The 20,945-nt window shown below is 41.6% G+C and overlaps 1 protein-coding gene across 4 annotated transcripts in view; it reads left to right on the top strand.

Moving 5' to 3' along the window:
* Positions 1–20,363, top strand: part of cadm3 (cell adhesion molecule 3) — a 213,457-nt gene extending 193,094 nt beyond the window's left edge. For 2 of the 4 annotated variants that reach the window (XM_051920172.1, XM_051920173.1), the window contains exons 6-12: positions 9,995–10,162; positions 10,350–10,440; positions 16,018–16,190; positions 17,557–17,685; positions 18,285–18,305; positions 18,561–18,686; positions 19,962–20,363. In XM_051920172.1, coding sequence (XP_051776132.1) covers positions 9,995–10,162; positions 10,350–10,440; positions 16,018–16,190; positions 17,557–17,685; positions 18,285–18,305; positions 18,561–18,686; positions 19,962–20,080 — 827 coding nt within the window. In that variant the 3' untranslated portion in view covers positions 20,081–20,363. The remainder of the gene's footprint in view (positions 1–9,994; positions 10,163–10,349; positions 10,441–16,017; positions 16,191–17,556; positions 17,686–18,284; positions 18,306–18,560; positions 18,687–19,961) is intronic. The other 2 variants (XM_028821848.2, XM_028821849.2) reach the window with 2 other exon arrangements.
* Positions 20,364–20,945: the final 582 nt, after the last annotated feature.

Here is a 20,945-nt window from a genome sequence, read left to right as displayed (position 1 = left end):
TAAAATTCTGTACTTTCCAAGGGATGTACACAAATATAGCAGTAAGGCTAGCAACAAGGCTTCTAGTTTTTATCTAGCCCTGGGAGTATTTGTAACTTTGCAGTAATATATTAACAAGCAGTAATTTAAATTTGTCTTTTTAGTCACTTGTCAGTTTTGTACTTTCCTGATTATCACTCTATTTTTTTTATATACAGTACATTGCTTTTTTGTGGGCCTTTTTGGAAGTACTGTATGAGTCTGCCAGATAAGTTTAAACCATTCAGTGATCATCACAGTACAATATTATGTTCAATTATTGGATTTGTGAAACACATAAAAACTCACAGTTCCATTACACAATAAATAGGGAGCGCATGGTCCTGTAAAATGGCTGCATATTTTTTGGACATTTTATTTCCCTATACGTAGAGTAATCATCACACCTTATTACACAGAATGGCTGAACACACCATTACAGATCAAACAGCACGTTTATCAGTTGGCAAAAGATATTTTGAGTTAAAGGCATCCTTTTGAATTCTCCAGACATAAACCCATGCAAATGTAGGAGACAGGGAGCCCTCAGATGATATGCCCTTTTTCATTTGTTCAGGAGTACAGGTTTTGGGCTTTTAACACCAGGATTTGCATCTTTGTGGCTTAGCCTTTGCATTAATGGTGATGCCTGTGATGCTCGCGACATTCAGTTTTTGTTGAAGATGATTCCAAGCGGTTCTGATTCAGTTCTGTGATAATTGTTGAGACTGCACTTTTGTTGCACAATATCAACTATTCTGTGAAGAGTCCATATATCCTTACCAGAGAGCTTCAACTTGTGACCACTTGCATTTGCTGGTGCAGTTTGCCCGAGTTTTACATGATGCTAACATTAATTTTGAGACTGATCCCCTTTACATGTGTAACAATTTTTATGAACAGTGCACCTGCAGTTCGGGCACAGATACTTTGGCCTCTTTGAAACTGTGTTAGTCAGTCTGTGTTGTTCACATATCAAAGAGCTAATTGTCAAAACTCCTTTAGGGCTGACACAGACTACTGATTGGCTATCAACCTATCAGGACTCACTTTTGTAACTGAAGTTGAGTTCCTTTTTGGTTAAGTACTTTCTTATGTGGTGCTTTGTTCATTTAAGTTTGAAGATTTGTTAATAAACTCAAAAAAATTAAAGGAACACTTTGAAAACACATCAGATCTCGATGGGAAAAAAATCCTGCTGGATATCTCTACTGATGTGGACTGGGTAATGTGTTAGTAACGAAAGGATGCCACATCATTTGATGGAAAGGAAAATTATCAACCTACAGAGCGCTGAATTCAAAGACACCCCGGAAATCAAAGTGAGAAAATGATGCGGCAGGGAGGCGAGTCCATTTTGCCGAAAGTTCATTGCAGCAACTCCAAATCATACTCAGTAGTTTATATGGCCCCCACATGCTTGTATGCATGCCTGAGAACATCAGGGGGTTCATGCTCCTAATGAGACGATGGATGATGCCCTCTGGGATCTCCTCCCAGATTTGGACCAGGGCATCACTGAGCTCCTGGACAGTCTGAGGTGCAACCCAGCATCGTCGGATGGACCAAAACATAATGCCCCAGAGGTGCTCTATTGGATTGAGGTCAGGCCAGTGTTGGGGCCAGTCAATGGTATCAATTCCTTCATCCTCCAGGAACTGCCTGCATACTCTCGCCACATGAGGCTGGGCATTGTCGTGAACCAGGAGGAACCCAGGACGCATTGCACCAGCATAGGGTCTGACAATGGGTTCTCCACGGCTTCTCCAGACCCTTTCACGTCTGTCACATGTGCTCAGGGTGAACCTTCTATCATATATGAAAAGCACAGGGCACCAGTGGTGGACCTGCCAATTCTGGTATTCTATGGCAAATGCCAATCGAGCTCCACAGTGCCGGGCAGTGAGCACAGGGCCCACTAGAGGACATTGGGCCCTCAGGCCACCCTCATGAAGTCTGTTCCTGATTGTTTGGTCAGAGACATTCACGCCAGTGGCCTGCTGGAGGTCATTTTGTAGGCTCTGGTAGTGCTCATCCTGTTCCTCCTTGCCCAAAGGAGCAGATACCGGTCAGTCCTGCTGATGGGTTAAGGACCTTCTACGGCCCTGTCCAGCTCTCCTAGAATAACTGCCTCTTTCCTGGAATCTCCGCCATGCCCTTGAGACTGTGCCTGGGAGACACAGCAAACCTTATGGCAATGGCACGTATTGATGTGCCATCCTGGAGAAGTTGGACTACCTAGGGTCCAGGTATCGCCTCATGCTACCATTAGTGACACTGACCGTAGCCAAATGAGGAGGGAAAAATGTCAGTGGCCATCTGTTAAACCATTCTTTCTTGTTTTGGGGGTCGTCTCATTGTTCCCCCTCTAGTGCACCAAAGCAGCTGAAACTGATTAACAAGCCCTCTGCTACTTAACTGAGCAGATCAATAGCCCACAAGTTTCATTGACTTGATGCTATACTCTCATTCAAAAGTGTTCCTTTACTTTTTTTGAGCAGTATATAACATTTGAAGGTAATGGTGGGGTAATGTTGAGTAACATTGCATTGTCTCTACTTTGAATGAATTCTTCACTGGCAATTCACCTGCACTACCCAGTGTCGTCCATTAACTTAACAGCTCCTCATTCCAATCACCCCAACTGCCTTTAGTCACAATGAAGCTACACATCCATTACTGCATGTGCCAAACAGCTGTCTCCCTGTACTTTCCAGAGTCTTGCAGACACCAAAGCTTGAAAGAAAGAAAAAAAAAAGGCATCAAGGATGGAGAATATTTTGAACCAAATCAGACAACTCATTCATTCTAATTGTTTTATTTATTTATTTTTAGAAAGTCATTCCTTGTATTCTGTTGGTTTCCTTTTGTTTTGGGGAATGTGATCTGACTCAGCTCTAGGCATTCATCCATTTAGCTTATCTTTCATACGCTTTCTGCTTTCCTATGAAAATCTTTTTTTCATCTCGACGAGTCCCGTTTTTCATGCAGCATTTGAATACGACTTTTGGTGCCGGGAAGCTTCCATCATTTATAAGAGCCATGTCTACTGCAGCTGTTGCCAGAATTTGAGATGTAGGTAGAATTAATTAAATGAAGAGATTCTCCTCAAGCTAATCCAATTAGAGTGCCAGTGTTAAAGTTGGCATCCACTAACTATCCCAGTGGAAAAAAAATTAAAAATCCGCAGTTGTGTGCTATTTATGTTTTTTGTATTTCTGGCTGAAACTGAATGATTTAAATGTGCACATGAGACACATCTCTGTTGTGTCATACCTGGCCCAGAGAGCACTGATTTGAACTGAAAGATCAGCCAACGTGCTACATATTCATGTAACAAAACCTTCTCCAATCTGCTTCAAAATACCAGTCACGGGGGCAAAATCCCATCCTGGCAACCAAAAACAGGTCATAAACTGCCTCATGCACACCTAAACTTAACCTGCCGTCTTTGTGAGTCACTGGAGGAAAAACCCACCCAGCCATGGGGAGAAAATGCAAACTCCACCCAGACAACATCTGAGTCGGCAAGTCAAATCCTGGATGGTGGATCTGTTAGTTTGTCACCAGTATTATTATTTACAGTGCATCCAGAAAGTATTCACAGCGCATCACTTTTTCCACATTTTGTTATGTTACAGCCTTATTCCAAAATGGATTAAATTCATTTTTTTCCTCAGAATTCTGCACACAACACCCCATAATGACAACGTGAAAAAAGTTTACTTGAGGTTTTTGCAAATTTATTAAAATTAAAAAAACTGAGAAATCCCATGTCCATAAGTATTCACAGCTTTTGCTCAATACTTTGTCGATGCCCCTTTGGCAGCAATTCCAGCCTCAAGTCTTTTTGAATATGATGCCACAAGCTTGGCACACCTATCCTTGGCCAGTTTGGCCCATTCCTCTTTGCAGCACCTCTCAAGCTCCATCAGGTTAGATGGGAAGCGTCGGTGCACAGCCATTTTAAGATCTCTCCAGAGATGTTCAATCGGATTCAAGTCTGGGCTCTGGCTGGACCACTCAAGGACATTCACAGAGTTGTCCTGAAGCCACTCCTTAGATATCTTGGCTGTGTGCTTAGGGTCGTTGTCCTGCTGAAAGATGAACCGTCGCCCCAGTCTGAGGTCAAGAGTGCTCTGGATCAGGTTTTCATCCAGGATGTCTCTGTACATTGCTGCACTCATCTTTCCCTTTATCCTGACTAGTCTCCCAGTCCCTGCTGCTGAAAAACATCCCCACAGCATGATGCTGCCACCACCATGCTTCACTGTAGGGATGGTGCCAGGTTTCCTCCAAACGTGACACCTGGCATTCACACCAAAGAGTTCAATCTTTGTCTCATCAGACCAGAGAATTTTCTTTCTCATGGTCTGAGAGTCCTTCAGGTGCCTTTTGGCAAACTCCAGGCGGGCTGCCATGTGCCTTTTACTAAGGAGTGGCTTCCGTCTGGCCACTCTACCATACAGGCCTGATTGGTGGATTGCTGCAGAGATGGTTGTCCTTCTGGAAGGTTCTCCTCTTTCCACAGAGGACCTCTGGAGCTCTGACAGAGTGACCATCGGGTTCTTGGTCACCTCCCTGACTAAGGCCCTTCTCCCCCGATCACTCAGTTTAGATGGCTGGCCAGCTCTAGGAAGAGTCCTGGTGGTTTCGAACTTCTTCCACTTACGGATGATGGAGGCCACTGTGCTCATTGGGACCTTCAAAGCAGCAGAAATTTTTCTGTAACCTTCCCCAGATTTGTGCCTCGAGACAATCCTGTCTCAGAGGTCTACAGACAATTCCTTTGACTTCATGCTTGGTTTGTGCTCTGCCATGAACTGTCAACTGTGGGACCTTCTATAGACAGGTGTGTGCCTTTCCAAATCATGTCCAATCAACTGAATTTACCACAGGTGGACTCCAATGAAGCTGCAGAAACATCTCAAGGATGATCAGGGGAAACAGGATGCACCTGAGCTCAATTTTTAGCTTCATGGCAAAGGCTGTGAATACTTATGTACATGTGCTTTCTCAATTTTTTTATTTTTAATAAATTTGCAAAAAGCTCAAGTAAACTTTTTTCACGTTGTCATTATGGGGTGTTGTGTGTAGAATTCTGAGAAAAAAATGAATTTAATCCATTTTGGAATAAGGCTGTAACATAACAAAATGTGGAAAAAGTGATGCGCTGTGAATACTTTCTGGATGCACTGTACATAAACCTTTTCATTTGTTTTCTGTTTAATTATATACAGAAAATCTCTTTGAAACAGGGTCTCCTGCTGCACAATTCTCTCAGTCAGATGAGGGTTGAGTGCTGAGTTTTGCGGATTGCCGTCCAAATTTATTACAGTTGTTTTTTTGTTTTTTTTGATTGAACTGTATTTTGTCAAAATGTTTTGATCTTTACATAAAACGAAACAATATATATTTACTACATGTGTAATTATTTTAATGTATATGTGCTAATGCTTGCTGGGATAGGCTCCAGCTGCCTTCTACAACATCTGGATTAGTGGGTTTGGGAAAATAACTGATGGATGGATGGACATAATCAGGACAGAATTGAGGGTGAAGAGGTGATTGGGGTCAAGTGATTATAATATAACACAGTTGTCAGTGTTTAGGAAGAGACTGAAACTGGTAAGTTTAACTTTGGTAGGGCAGATTTTGAGAAATTGCATCGAAGGATAGATTGGAATAAGCTTTTAGGAGTGGAGACATTTGAGGTTTAAAAATGTGTTACATATAATGCAGGACAGGTACATACCTAAATTTGGAATTAGCAGGAAATTAAAAAAAAGACAAAAAACTCTACAGTGAGTTGATAAAGAATTGAAAAAGAAGCTGTAAAGGAAAAAAAAGACAAATAAGGCGTATAAGACTAATAACTCCAATGTGAACCGTAAGGCGCATGAGAACACGAGGGCAGCCATTCAGAAGGATATTAGGGTGACTAAAAGACAAACAGGAGTGTAGAAGATAACGTGAAATATGACCCAAAGAGATTCTTTCACTATTTTAGTCAAGGAGGAGATGAAGTACATTGGGAATAGTAAAGGGGAATTAAAAGATACAGACAGTGAAATGGCAGATCCTCTAAACTTGCATTTTTCTGAGGTCTTCACAAGAGAGGAAGTGAATAACCTCCCAGAGGTAAACGGGACTACTACGGAGGTTCTGATTGATTTTGAAATTGTAGAGGGAGAAGTGCTGCTTAGATTAAATAGGCTGAAATGAAACAAATCACCAGGACCAGATAATATTTACCCTCGAGTTCTTAAGGAGGCTAGTGAGCACCTATATAAACCATTTACACATATTTTTAGGAAGTCACTGCACACTGGGGAAATTCTGAAGGACTGGAAAATGGCAAATATTATCCCGTTATATATAAAGGGTGATCGGGTAGATCCAAGCAACTATAGACCAGTAAGCTTAACGTGCATCATAGGAAAATTAATAGAAGGAATTATAAAGGATACTGTGATAAGAAGAGACACGAGATATGGCAAAGTTTTGGGGCAGCCACCCGTATAATTCTGTATCCTGGCTGAAAAAAGTAAATGTTGAGGTTGAATCAAGTTTACAAGACAAGAGTCCAAAACAGAACTGAATTCCAGGGGAAAGGAGTGAGGCTTTATAGGAAGTCTGGGGGAAGTGATGTCGTCCTCGGGGCCGAGACCGGAGGTGGCGTGTCTTGAGTCGAGGCAGTGGCTCCTGGTGGGATTTCCTGGGAAAGGTCTGCAGGGAACTCAGAAACAGAATTAGTGCACCCCCTGGGCAGATGTATTACCATTCTTCTCCAGGCCCTTCAGCTGCCTCCTGTTCACACGTGTGTGACAATACAATTGAGCAACACATGGCAAGGACAGGAGTTTTTACTGAATAGTCAGCATGGGCTCAGAAGAGGGAGGTCGTGTTTTACTAACATGCTGGAATTTTATGAGGAAGCAACAAAAGGATACGATCAACGTGGAGCTTATGCTATTATTTATCTGGACTGAGAGGTTGGGCATCAAACTATAAGAAGTGGGAGTTCAGGGTTTTGTGTGTAAATGGGTACAAAATTGGCTCAGACACAGGAAGCAGATGATGATGTTAAGAGTGGTGTCCAGCAAGGGTCAGTGCTAGGGCTGGTGCTATTTTAAATATATATAAATGATTTGAAAAACAATATGGTTACATTTGCAGGTGATACCAAGCTAGGTGGATTGGCAGATTATCTAGATTCTGTTGAATCATTGAAGAGAGACTTGGACAGCATGCAGACTTGGGCAGATTTGTGGCAGATGAAATTTAATGTCAGTAAATGTAGGAAGTAAAAATGTTAGGTTTGAATATACAATGGGAGGTCTGAAAATCGAGAGTACACCTTATGAGAAGGAGTTAGGAGTCATAGTGGACTCTAAGCTATCGACTTCCCGACAGTGTTCAGAAGCCATTAAGAAGGCTAACAGAATGTTAGGTTACATAGCACGATGTGTGGAGTACAAGTCACAGGAGGTTCTGCTCAACCTTTATAATGCACTGGTGAGGCCTCATCTTGAGTACTGTGTGCAGTTTTGGTCTCCAGGCTACAAAATGCACATAGCAGCACTAAATAAAGTCCAGAGAAGAGCGACTAGGCTGATTCCAGGGCTACAGGGAAATGAATTATGAAGAAAGATTAAAAGAGCTGAGTCTGTTCAGTTTAAGCAAATGAAGATTAAGAGGATTGCAGGGTGCTGGAGACCCAAAGCTGGAAGAAGCTCTGGTTGAGATGACTGTCCTTCACAAGATCTACTCACAAACCTACCGGACCAGCCAGTGTGTACTGTGAGACGTGACAGACAGGGACCACAGAAAGCATCCTTAGTAGGGGATGGCGGAAGGAGGGCTCCATATTATTAGACAGAAGGAGTATTTGATATTATGATACCATCACTCAAAGTCTCTACAATCCCTGTATATCACATTCTAAAATTATGACTGCCTCATCAGAAAATGTCTGCCAAAAAGAATCAGTAAAAGTTAGTAACGACTTCCCCCGTTCTGAAAAGCAACATGCTCTGAAAATCACGCTTCATTATGTTTCATCTAATGCACTTAGGAACGATATGCAGGTGTACAGCAGTGTTGGATTTTTCAAAATGTATAAGGTGCTGCTTTGATAAAAATGTTGTGTCATCAGTTCATTTCAGATTTAGTGTCACACGCATACAGTGCAATCAAGCTGCTATCGACATGTTTATCTATCACAGAGCAGGTTGTCACTGTCTTCACCTGGCCTGAAACTCAGTGTTGGTTACGAAAAATGTAACATCACATGCAGTTTTGCAAAATTGATGACAGAATTTGTTTCACATGCGATTTTCCAAATCTCAGGAAAGGGACCAAATGGGGACCAGTGTCTTTTAGAAATTCAACATGGCTAAACACAACTCAATGGTGAGGCAAAAAGACTTATAGAGTTATACATTAACAAATAATGTACAGGTAATGTAACTTAGCTGAGAAGAAAACGCTGTAGCTGTAGCCTTAGATTAGATCCCACTTTTTCAAGTGATATTTAAACTTTGTGCACAACGACAGAGGCATCCTCCCATCATCCCCAGTGCACTCCTGCTGCTTATTAGGAACTGTAGTTTCTGCATTGGCACTGCCATAATGTTGCAGGTGAGATGAAAATATACGGAAAAAGTGTTTTTATATGTACTGAACTAAACACCTTTCTTCTTAAGGTGTAGTATTCCACGGAGGAAGTAGAAATGTTGGAATTGAATACACAGTGGGAGGTCTAAAACTGGGACCTGAGATGGACTTGGGAGTCATAGTGGACTTGACACTGTTTACATCAAGACAGTGTACAGAAGCCACCAAGAAGGCTAATAGGATGTTATGTTATATTAGCACCGCTAACGTGTGGAGTACAAGTCCAAGGAGGTTATGCTGAAGCTGCGTAATGCACTGGTGAGGCCTCATCTGGAGTACTGTGTACAGCAACGTTACTCAATCTTTAAGTATTTGCGACCCGAGTTTTCATAACAGTTTTAATTGCGCCCCCCCTAACGTTTTTTTGAAAGGATCCCACTAATACCAATTTGTTTTTTTTTTAATTAATGATATATCATAGATGCTTATTTTATTATACCTACTTAACTTTTATCGACATTTATCTAACTTTATATTTATTTTTCTAGTATCAGAATGTAGTTTAAGTTAATTTGTTTTGGTTTCAATAGATGTATTTTTCATATTTTCGATTCTTGTTTTCTTTTTTTCACATCTTCGTGCCCCCCTTTTTGTTACTTTGCGCCCCCCCTAGGGGGGCCCACCCCACAGTTTGAGAACCACTGGTGTACAGTTTTGGTTTCCATATTATGAAATAGACATAGCAGCGCTAGAAAAAGTCCAGAGAAGAGTGACTAGGAGGATTCTGGGAAAGAGAGATACGCGCTATGAGCAGGGACTGAAGAAGTTGAATCTTCTGTTTAAACAAATGAAGATTAGAAGGTGAAATGTTTGAAGTGTTTAAAATGATAAACGGAATTAGTCCAGTAGATCCCAGCTTTTACTTTTCAAGGAATTCTTCAACAAGAACATGGGGGAATCCGGTAAAGGGCAAATTTCTCACCAATGTTAGGAGGTCTTTCTTCACGCAGAGAACCATGGATATATGGAATAAATTACCAAGTAGTGTGGTAGAGAATATGACTTTAGGGACCTTCATATCTTAACTTGATGTTCAATTGGAGAAATTAGATGAATAGGAATGTCAAGATTGTTGGGCTCAATAACCTCTCCTTGTGACACTTACTTTAATGTTCTGAAGTACACTTGGGCTTCTTTTCCTTTTCGATATTCCACTAGGATTGGGGCGAGATTCCAAATCAGCCTGCAGTGAGTGTGCGCCCCTCAGTGCCCTATGGTTTCACACAGGGTGTTGTCCCTTGGCATCACTGACTTGAATCTACGTTATATGGTTTGTCTCAATATCTTCTCTCTTTAGGCAAAAGTCATACAGAACAAGACTCCAATGGCAGGACATTCACCGTGATCAGTAATGTTGAGCTGAACGTCACTCAGGCAGACGACAATGTGGACATCACCTGCTCTGTTGATCATCCATCCTTGCAACAGGCTGAGAAGACAAGCAAGCAGAACATTAGGGTTCAATGTGAGTGCACAACATCTGCTCCACCTCTGCTTATTTCTTTGTCATTATTGAGGGAGCGGTTTGGGGTGGGGGGTTCATTTAGCTGTCTAGCCAGTCTGACAGTGAGTCTTGTCAGATACTTGCCTGCTTGCAACTTGTGTTGAGGTTTTCCATATTTACAGCTTATCATTCTCTCTCTCTTCCTCAGACAAGCCTTCAGTAGCTATTGAACCAGAACCCATCATGCCTCGTGAGGGGGAGAAGTTCTACTTGCGATGCCATGGCTATGGCAACCCAGAGTAAGACAAGTTTAATAATTTATTATATTATCTTTTACTTCTTATCTTATTCTGCTTAGAATGTTTGCTTTATTTCATTGTGCAAATGTGAGTGCCCTGTAGAGTACTGTGGAGAGGATTTTGAGGGTCCATATGACTACATCTTGAGTGTGTGGTGGGGAGTGGACATATTTTGTGCCTTCCTTGGGAAGAAGAATTTCAAAGCTGGATCAGAGACACCATCTCTGGTGTGGTTATCTGGAAATGCTCAGCGAACTGCAGGGGCTCACTGAATGATACGGCTGAAGATGTTCCAAATTAGGTTGAATGGCTGTGGTAATCTTTTCAAGGTGAACAGAGAGGCAGAGAGCCAACTCTCTTCTGCATTTTTGCCTTTCTCATTCGCGTCCTTTGGTGGTAGGGCATCCGGGAGCTGAAGTAGTGTCAGGTGTATTCCACTGGCACAGGTTCAGAAAGTTACTGGAGGGTGAGAATGACAATGGTCGGGAACAAGGTGACCTCATCTAGAGTGGCTGTTATTAGTCGTGAAGGAGACTCCGAGGAGTAGAGCAGAGTAAGACGGCAGGCCATCGAATAAGCATCTGAATGATGCCACAGCCACTTTGTCACTAAGCCTGTCCTGCTACATCTGTGAGCACTGGAACCTCCTGGGTGGCAGTTTCACCCCAACCAAATTCTTGCATCGCATGCAGTTTTCTTTCAGCCATCTGTGCCCTCTTCAACGTGCAAGAGACTTCACCCGTATTTCTGCTTAACTGGAAGGTGTTGCCAATGATCCCTCTACACTGCAGGTTTTTATTGGTAGAGTCTGATTCATCTTGATCAAGTAGCACTGAAGTTCACTATTTGCTCTACTGGGCAGAAATGACTTTTTTATAGTTAACGAAGAGCACTCGTCCCGAAGGAGAGGGTTAGGAGGTTCACCATTCTGGCTATCCTTCAGTTCATTTATCAACTAATGCAGCTGGCGTTAGTAACATGGCTGGAGTCATAGGGCTGTCTTAACAGCATCATAGGCAAAGTAGTGCACTAGGGACCCCTTATTTTGATAGCGAAACAGAAACATACATAGACATCAGAATCATCGTGGGTTCCTATGCTCCTGGGGCCCCTGGCCAGTGCCCTTTGTGCCCATACATTAATTCCTGGGGCCCTGTGTGTGAAGCAGTGTTTCCTTGTTTCCATCATACGTACCCCATTGTGGTAAGCCGCATTGCAGCTGACATGATTTATTTTAGACGTTCTGACGACAAGTTGAGTTTGGAGGATTTGTGATGTGTGTGCATCTTGTGTGACAAGCTGCTTTCAGTTTTTCATTCATGAGTTTTATATTATGTTTTAGGCTTTAGGCTTATTATTTATTATCACTTTGATAATCCTAAATTGAAGAATACAAATGAAGGATTTTTCCAACTAAAAGGCAGGCTTGTTTCTGATTTTTTGGGGGGCTCTGTCTTCATTGAGCTGTTTCAAAGCTCCTCTTGACCAGTTTTTCTTAGTTTATTCCTGCCCTCTACTGGCAGCTTTGTATAGTGCAACAAAATTATATGATAAAGCAGCTACTGTCATTGCCTTCCTGTAATAATAATAATAATAATAATAATACATTTTATTTTTATAGCACCTTCTGACTTCTGAGACAGAAAAATTGTGGTAGTAATTCTACAAATACAGTACAGCTTTAATAATATTAGGGAAGATTTTGTGGTCTGTTCAGTCCCACTTAGGGTCAGGAGATGATGTTGTTGAATTTTGCCTCATGAAAGTACTGACACTTTTGATTTTTCACAGTATCTGTGTTTCAATAGTAGCAGTAGAACTTTTATGGTTGATATGCTTGTTATCATTACCCATACAGTATTGAAACTGTTCTGTATCTGATTGTAATGATCTTCCTTATCTTGTTTGCTTTTTCTTAGTGCAGTTTTATTGTGGTTAGTGACATCTTTTTCTGGTAGAGTAATACTTTATTATTTCAGTCCAAATGAGTCTGATGTTGAGCAAATATGGCGTTGTAACTATTAAGCACAAAATATGTTACAATAAAAACAAAAACAATAGAAATTGTAGGCAGGAGGCAAACAGAAATACAGACAGGCACCTTTTTTATTTGGATTCCTAAAGTGCTTAAATGTAGTAGCAGTGTTACTGTCACATCACTCTCCAGCACCCTGATAAACAAGAAACTATTAAAATGCAGAACTTTATCTTTTTTGAACGGAGTACACAGATCCGCTTACATGATGTACTCCTTGCCCTTGTACAGTTGTGCCCCCGGTTTCTGAAAGCTTGTAGCTAATAAGTAGATGATAAATTATGCCAAGCCAGAAAAAAAAACAAACTCCTGTCTACGCAGATCCGCAAAGATAAACCCGTGGGGCACAAGTCAGGGTGAGCCTAGCATGGCCAAGTGGTCATTCAGCTCCTCCGAGGGCTTCCCACAGTGCAGTGAGGTGCAGCAAAATGTCGATGGGTTTGGCGAAGAATGGGAAGAAAGTGGACGGAGAGCAAGATTAGGACAATGATGTCAAGATAAGGAGAGGACAAAAAGGAAGAGAAATGATAAAGACTTGGTAAGACTCAGTCGAAATGACTGCTACATTTGTTAGCCAGAGGAATAAGAAGCCTTGGCAGCAATCCTAATGTCATGTCTGCTCTGTGGAAAAACTGCATTTTCAATGTTGATTTAGATGCTAAGGCCAATGAGGCCTTTCCAAATTTAGATCAACATCAACAACATTGATTTATGTAGCACATTTTCATACAACGCATGTACCTCAGAGTGCTTTACAAGATGTTAAAGGAAAAATATACAAATAAAAAATTACAAAAAATAAATACAAACTTACATAATACAGGTTATCATATCAGTAGGGTCCTTAAGCATGGATTACATCTTTGAAGTCTCTAATGAGGTGGGCTGGCGCCCTGCCCAGGGGTTGTTTCCTGCCTTGTGCCCTGTGTTGGCTGGGATTGGCTCCAGCAGACCCCGTGACCCTGTAGTTAGGACATAGCGGGTTGGATAATGGATGGATGTCTCTAATGATCAGTTTGTAGAGTTTGGAGGCCCCATGTTTAGTGCCTCTTACACTGCATCAGTGTTATCTGTTTTTAGAATTATAATCAGGCCTGATTCTTGATCACAATGTATGCTATGGAATACGGGCGTTAGTAAGGCGGGTAAGGTAGTAACTGTTATTATAAGGCAACTCAAGGTTTTTAAATATGTCCATAAAATGGACTGGAAGCCATTGTAGTGACTTAAGGACTGGAGTTTTACTTCTTAGTTTTACTGTCCTTGCTGTCCTGATTGGAATGAAAGCAGTAAAGCATTACAATATTCAGGGCTGCTTATTCTCAACTTTATACTAAATATTACTGATCATGAATACATTCCTACATTGCAAAATTGTTTTATGTTATTGTGCAAAATACTATCATTCACTACTGCTACATATAATGTTGTGACAGTGTCATAGATTGTTTAGTGTGCTGTTAATTGGATTTAATTTTTTGTTATATCCATGATGTAACATGGATAATGTTATCCATGATGTCACCCGGTAATAAGTATAATTGGAGTGAGATATTTTGGTTACCTTCTACATCCTAAAGATGTATGTGTTACATTAATCAGACGCATTGGTGCATGTGACTATTACAATAAAGTACTAGTATACTGTATATTTGTTAGTCTAATATAGTGCCTTTCATTGTTATCTTTCTGCAATACAGCACCTTCACATCACCTTCACATATCTATCTATCTATCTATCTATCTATCTATCTATCTATCTATCTATCTATCTATCTATCTATCTATCTATCTATCTATCTATTATATAGTGCCTTTCACATCTATCTATCTATCTATCTATCTATCTATCTATCTATCTATCTATCTATCTATCTATCTATCTATCTATCTATCTATCTATCTATCTATCTATCTATCTATTATATAGTGCCTTTCACATCTATCTATCTATCTATCTATCTATCTATCTATCTATCTATCTATCTATCTATCTATCTATCTATCTATCTATCTATCTATTATATAGTGCCTTTCACATCTATCTATCTATCTATCTATCTATCTATCTATCTATCTATCTATCTATCTATCTATCTATCTATCTATCTATCTATCTATCTATCTATCTATCTATCTATGTATTATATAGTGCCTTTCACATCTATCTATCTATCTATCTATCTATCTATCTATCTATCTATCTATCTATCTATCTATCTATCTATCTATCTATCTATCTATCTATCTATCTATCTATCTATGTATTATATAGTGCCTTTCACATCTATCTATCTATCTATCTATCTATCTATCTATCTATCTATCTATCTATCTATCTATCTATCTATCTATCTATCTATCTATCTATTATATAGTGCCTTTCACATCTATCTATCTATCTATCTATCTATCTATCTATCTATCTATCTATCTATCTATCTATCTATCTATCTATCTATCTATTATATAGTGCCTTTCACATCTATCTATCTATCTATCTATCTATCTATCTATCTATCTATCTATCTATCTATCTATCTATCTATCTATCTATCTATCTATCTATTATATAGTGCCTTTCACATCTATCTATCTATCTATCTATCTATCTATCTATCTATCTATCTATCTATCTATCTATCTATCTATCTATCTATCTATTATATAGTGCCTTTCACATCTATCTATCTATCTATCTATCTATCTATCTATCTATCTATCTATCTATCTATCTATCTATCTATCTATCTATTATATAGTGCCTTTCACATCTATCTATCTATCTATCTATCTATCTATCTATCTATCTATCTATCTATCTATCTATCTATCTATCTATCTATCTATCTATCTATCTATCTATCTATCTATCTATCTATCTATCTATCTATCTATCTTATCTAAATTACACTATCGTACCCTGACTGCTGTAGTAAGTATGTTGGCTGACTTTGGCTGGCTCTTTTTGCCGTGGTGTGCAGTGTTTCCTCAGCCTGCAATATTTCCTACTAATATTATTATGTAATTAATGAAAGGCCCTGTTGCCATTTCTCGAACTGCGCCATTTCTTCCTTTTATTTGTTCCGTGCACTGTATTACTTCTTAGATACTCCTGCCCTCTTCTGCCCGCTGTTGCTTTCTAATCTACATTGTTATCATTCTTCAGCCTGTTGCATTTATTAAGAATAATCATAACATTGCTGCCTTTCTGCAGTCTTTATTATTAGCGTTGTTGTTATTACCGCCTTTCATCTTCAGACAGCCGTGATGCAGAGTGTTAGTGATACAGATGGAAATGAAACGAATCCTAGTCCATCTGTTCTCATTAAACACCTTCAGAGCTGGGACTTTATGGCACAGAGCAGGTAGGAGTTGGCGCCGTACCCCTGATTCCCCATTAATCGTTTCTATAACTGCTTTTTCCTGTGCTTGATTTTAATGGCTGCTAAAAGCTTTGACGTGACAGTCTATTAGAGAGCTTTTAATAATAAAAACTAATACTTTGTCCTTCTCTCTGTCTCTCTATCTCTTACCCTCAGACCTTCCAAATTTGAGTGGAGTAAGCAGGACAGTGTGCTTCCAGTGCTTGCAAAGGCAGATGATAACTTTCTACGATTTGAAGCTCTGAACAAGTCTGACAATGGCATCTACATCTGCAAGGCGTCCAACTCAATGGGCTCCGGATCAGCAGAACACAAGCTTTATGTGCAAGGTACAACTTTTTAACTAAGCGGCCTTGACGTGACTTTCTCCAGATGAGAAGCACCGGTGGTTGCTCGGTCGCTCCGAGGGCCGCTCTCCTGGCTGAAATTCTCTGGGCTTCAGTCGCACTTCACTCCTTTCTCTTGAGCCTCTCTCTTTCTTTTTCTCTCTCTTTCTCTTTATCTTTCTCTCTCTGCCGAATGCTTTTTTTTTCCTCTCATTGCTGCTTATTCTGAGATTTGTCTGGCAATTTGCCTGAAGCACTCTTTCTGTCTTTCCGTCTGCCTGCCTGTCCATTTATCTTTCTGTCTGCCTCTCAGTCTGTTTTTCTGTCCCCATCACTGCCTCTCAATTTATCTGTCTGGTTCCTTTTTCAGAAGGACAGAAGTACTGGAGATGAAAGGAAAGGTCCAGAGAAGCAGGTTGGATCATGAGTTATGTAAAGCGCTATAGGGCAGACTCCGGGACTTTCCGAGGAGTAGAGACTATATATAGAGAGAGAGAGAGAGAGAAAGAAAAAGGAGAGAGAGTGAGAGAGAGAATGGAGAAAATGGGGACAGGGTCTGCAGGTGGGCAGCAGGTGTGGTCAGTCAAGCATACTGTATAAGCAGAGCTACACACCCCGAAAGCACAAACTCATCCCCTTCTGTCCATCACGGATCTCTTTACTTCCTTCAGTCTGTATCCCTGTCTCTCTCTCACTCTCACTCTTTCCTCCTCTGACCCCAACATCCCAAAGTGAGGCCACTCCTGGTCAACCACTGGTCATACAGGGAGACCCGAAAGCTAAAATGTAATCTTCACTGAGCCAAGGAACAAACCCCAGCAACCTCTGCCCAAAGGAATTATGGGTCAGTCAGGGTGAGGGGAAGGGGGAAACTAAAGGATGAACTTGGGGAGATCAGGGGCGGGGGGGGGGGGGGGGGGGGAGAAGGAGGAGGAAGATGAAGGAATAAAGCTACTCTGTTCCATCTTCTTGTTTTTTGTTGGTTGAATTCATACAATTTCATTTTAATTTATTTTGGTTATGTTTCTGTTTACTCTTTTACCCACCATCCCTTCCTTGTGGTCTTCATCCCATGTAACTGATTACTTTTTCCCCGCTGTTGTGTCAATGCATCCATCACTCATACTCTATCTATCTATCTATCTATCTATCTATCTATCTATCTATCTATCTATCTATCTATCTATCTATCTATCTATCTATCTATCTATCTATCTATCTATCTATCTATCTATCTATCTATCTATCTATCTATCTATCTATCTATCTATCTATCTATCTATCTATCTATCTATCTATCTCTAATTTGCTCACCCTCTCATGTCTGTGCACCCCCCTCCATCTCATTGTTTTTCATTCCAACTCCCAGATGTCCATGCTGCCCTCTCTCGCCCTTCGCTCTTTCCCTTCACCAGTGTCAACAGCGCTCTTCCACCAGCCAGGGAGTCACCTTCGCCCACTGCCAGCTCGGCCAGAAGCAATACCATTGGGAGAGCAGGTAAAATGGAGAGAGCGAGAGAGAGAGAGAGAGAATGAGAGAGTGGATGAGAAAGGAAGAGGGTTGAAGTCAAGCAATGGGAAGGCCGAGTGGCTTTTTGCTGTGTGCGTAGCGATTGTGGTCCTTAGCGGTCACACTTTGGGTGTTTTAGGAACGGAGCCCCTGAGCCGTATTAAGGTTGTGCTGGAAGGCTGTAAAAGAAAGAGAAGAAAAAGCCATTAAAGAGTGTCAAGTCAAGTCAAATTTGGATGGCAACCTGAAAGAACCATTTTGTGACGGGAGAGAGAAGCGGTCATGTCATGCACGTACTGGCAGGCAGGCAGGCAGGCAGACCGAATGAGTGCCCGGCTTGTTCCATTCCATGATGTCTCTTATTGTTGATTCTGATTTTGTCTGACATATGAAATCAGATGTTTCATTTTGCCTCTGTCACCCCCCCTCCCCATCCATCCACCCACCCAACCACCCATCACCATCCTTGATGCTTTGTCCACTCCACCACCCCATCCTTTCCCTTCCCACATCCCATCCCTCCCTCCCTCCCTTTCTCTCTCTTTCTCTCCCACCCCTTTGCTTGCTCATGCCAACTGACCGGTCAGATGCCACCGCTGTAGTCACAGGTACCATTCTCCATTGCATCTACCTCTCTGTGTCTCCACTGGCTCGTACCTATTTACTTATCACTTTCATTTTGTCTCGCTGTTGGTTTGCTCTTTGTCTGTCTTTGTCTAAGGTTCTCCTTGTGTCTATTCCTGTTTGTATTTGTCTGTGAGTCTAAAACTGTTTTCCTGGATTTCTCTCTGCCTTTCTCTGTCCGTGAGGTACTGTCTTTGTAATATGAGACAACCGCTGACTGCTCTGTCTATCTCTGCCAGATCCCAGTGCCATTCTTGCCTCCTCGAGTATAGATCACGCGGTGATCGGTGGAGTCGTGGCCGTCATTGTCTTCATCCTGCTCTGTCTTCTCATAGTGCTGGGGCGATACCTCATCAGACACAAAGGTAAACTGTTTTGAGTCCTTCATGGCCCTTCATGAGGTACATTCCTCGTAAACATCACCTCTTTCACCCCTGACACTGAACTTCTATGCTCACACTTAGGTCTGGAGGTGTGGCTCACGTTTGCACTACTAATTGTTTTGTGATATGGCCCACTGTGCCCTATTAATAAAAAAATTAAGTAAATGGTGTAGCAGTAGAGGGCACTAGAGCTCCCTTGAACCCTCAGGTACAACGCCAGCCACGAGGGAAAAGTATAATTATTATTTATTAAATGCTAATAGTGTGCACCAAGCACTCTACACTCCACACTACACATATAAATACTAATAATCAATTCTTCAATACAACAACTAATCACAATACCAATCCTCCACTCCCAGACACTTCGCCACCCTTCCTCCCAGCTCAGCTCAATGTCTGGGCTTTCCCAGGGTCCTTTTATACCCCCTGACCCGGAGGTGTTCCTGTTCCATAACCCACAAGTCCTCATTACTTCCGGGCCAGGGTAAAAGTCCTTTTCTTCAACCCAGAAGCATGTCGTTTCTTCTTGTCATGTGATCATGACGCACTTCCGGGTTATAGGGCACATAACAGTCCAACAGCCTCCCTACAGCGACTCCCGGTGGTCCCCAAGGTATCCAGCAGAGTTGTGCAAAGAAGCTACACAGTCCATGAGGCCCTGCTGGAATTCGGGGTACGTCCATGCTGTCGGGAGAGCTCCTCCTGGCAGCCTTGGGGTGAGGGCCGGAAACTTTAGCCGGCCATCCATCACAATGGTCACTGGTGTTGTGCTGAGCGATGACTACAGTGTGAATATGGCAGACTGGCATGAGGTCAGCACACATTTAACAGTCAGTGAAAAATGACACACGAAAAATCAGTTAAACTAACAAGTCACACTGCCCCATTGTCTGGACAGGGCGTCCCTCTTGGTCCTATAAAATCACTTTGACAAAAGCCTAAAATGCCTTTGTTAAAACTGTCTGACCGACTGGAAATGGCCTTTCCAAACCAAAAACAACTTTTAGAAATTCCAAAAGAAGATAGGCCTCATACTTAGCAGCACTCTTGTCACGTGTGCCCAGAATGGGTGAGAAAGACACCACAGCACAAGCTGGGCAACATTTCCAACAAAAGAGACGAACCCTCCTATTGTAAATGGCCTTCACAGTCCTCCTCTTGAAAAACCTGCCCATGCTGAAGATTGGAGAAAGTGAGAGCAGGGAGTGGGTCAGGGGATTTGGTCCTGATTAACTAACTCGCTGTCTCCAACAGGCACCTACCTGACGCATGAAGCGAAGGGCTCAGACGACGCCGCAGACGCAGACACGGCCATCATTAATGCAGAAGGGGGACAGGCTGGTGTGGAGGACAAGAAGGAGTACTTCATCTAAGGAACTGGAGAGGGCAAGGGAGGAAGGAACAGGAGTGTGATAAATAAAAACAACAACAACCAACAAACAAAATAAGAGGAGATTGAAACAACATGAAATAAGACGGAAATGGGAGAGGACAGTCAAACATATGGGGTGGGGGGTGCAGTGTCGGTCCTTAATTAGCTGGTCAACAAACATATCTATCTATCTATCTATCTATCTATCTATCTATCTATCTATCTATCTATCTATCTATCTATCTATCTATCTATCTATCTATCTATCTATCTATCTATCTATCTATCTATCTATCTATCTATCTATCTATCTATCTATCTATCTATCTATCTATCTATCTCTTATCTCCTGTCTGTCTCTTGAGGCATATGCAACTAACTCTTCATTGTTTTTGAACTACCTTCCCCTGTACGAGACGGACTTATGGACACAACATTCAAATCTTTGCCAGCTTGGCTGCCAACAGTTTTAACCCAAACAGGACACAGGCAGCCCTCAATTTCAAATATATCGATGCCCCCACTGCTGGGGGCAGTCAGATTGGACCAAACTGTTTTTGTCCTCCTTAACTCTACCACATCTTTGCATTACTATGATGCCCTGAAGCCATGCCGTCAGTTTTGCCTAAAATCACAGCATGATGTCAGGCGGGTAAGCAAAGATGAGCGTGGCTCAGTTGGCCTGCAAAGAGTCCCACGGGTGGCCATAAGTAGATGAGAAGTAGCATATTAAAGAAACCAATGAAAGGAAATCAGCCTGTTGTGTTCTGTAGAGATGCATGGGATGTGCCCTTTTGTGCCTCTTCTGCAGGTCTCACTTTTATTCATCCACCCCATTCAGCTGCATTTGTCTTACATATCTGCAA

Source organism: Erpetoichthys calabaricus, chromosome 16, assembly GCF_900747795.2.
Source record: "Erpetoichthys calabaricus chromosome 16, fErpCal1.3, whole genome shotgun sequence".
Taxonomy (NCBI): Eukaryota; Metazoa; Chordata; class Cladistia; order Polypteriformes; family Polypteridae; genus Erpetoichthys; species Erpetoichthys calabaricus.
The sequence above is the reverse complement of the archived record's forward strand: the minus strand, read 5'-3'. Positions and strand labels throughout refer to the sequence as shown.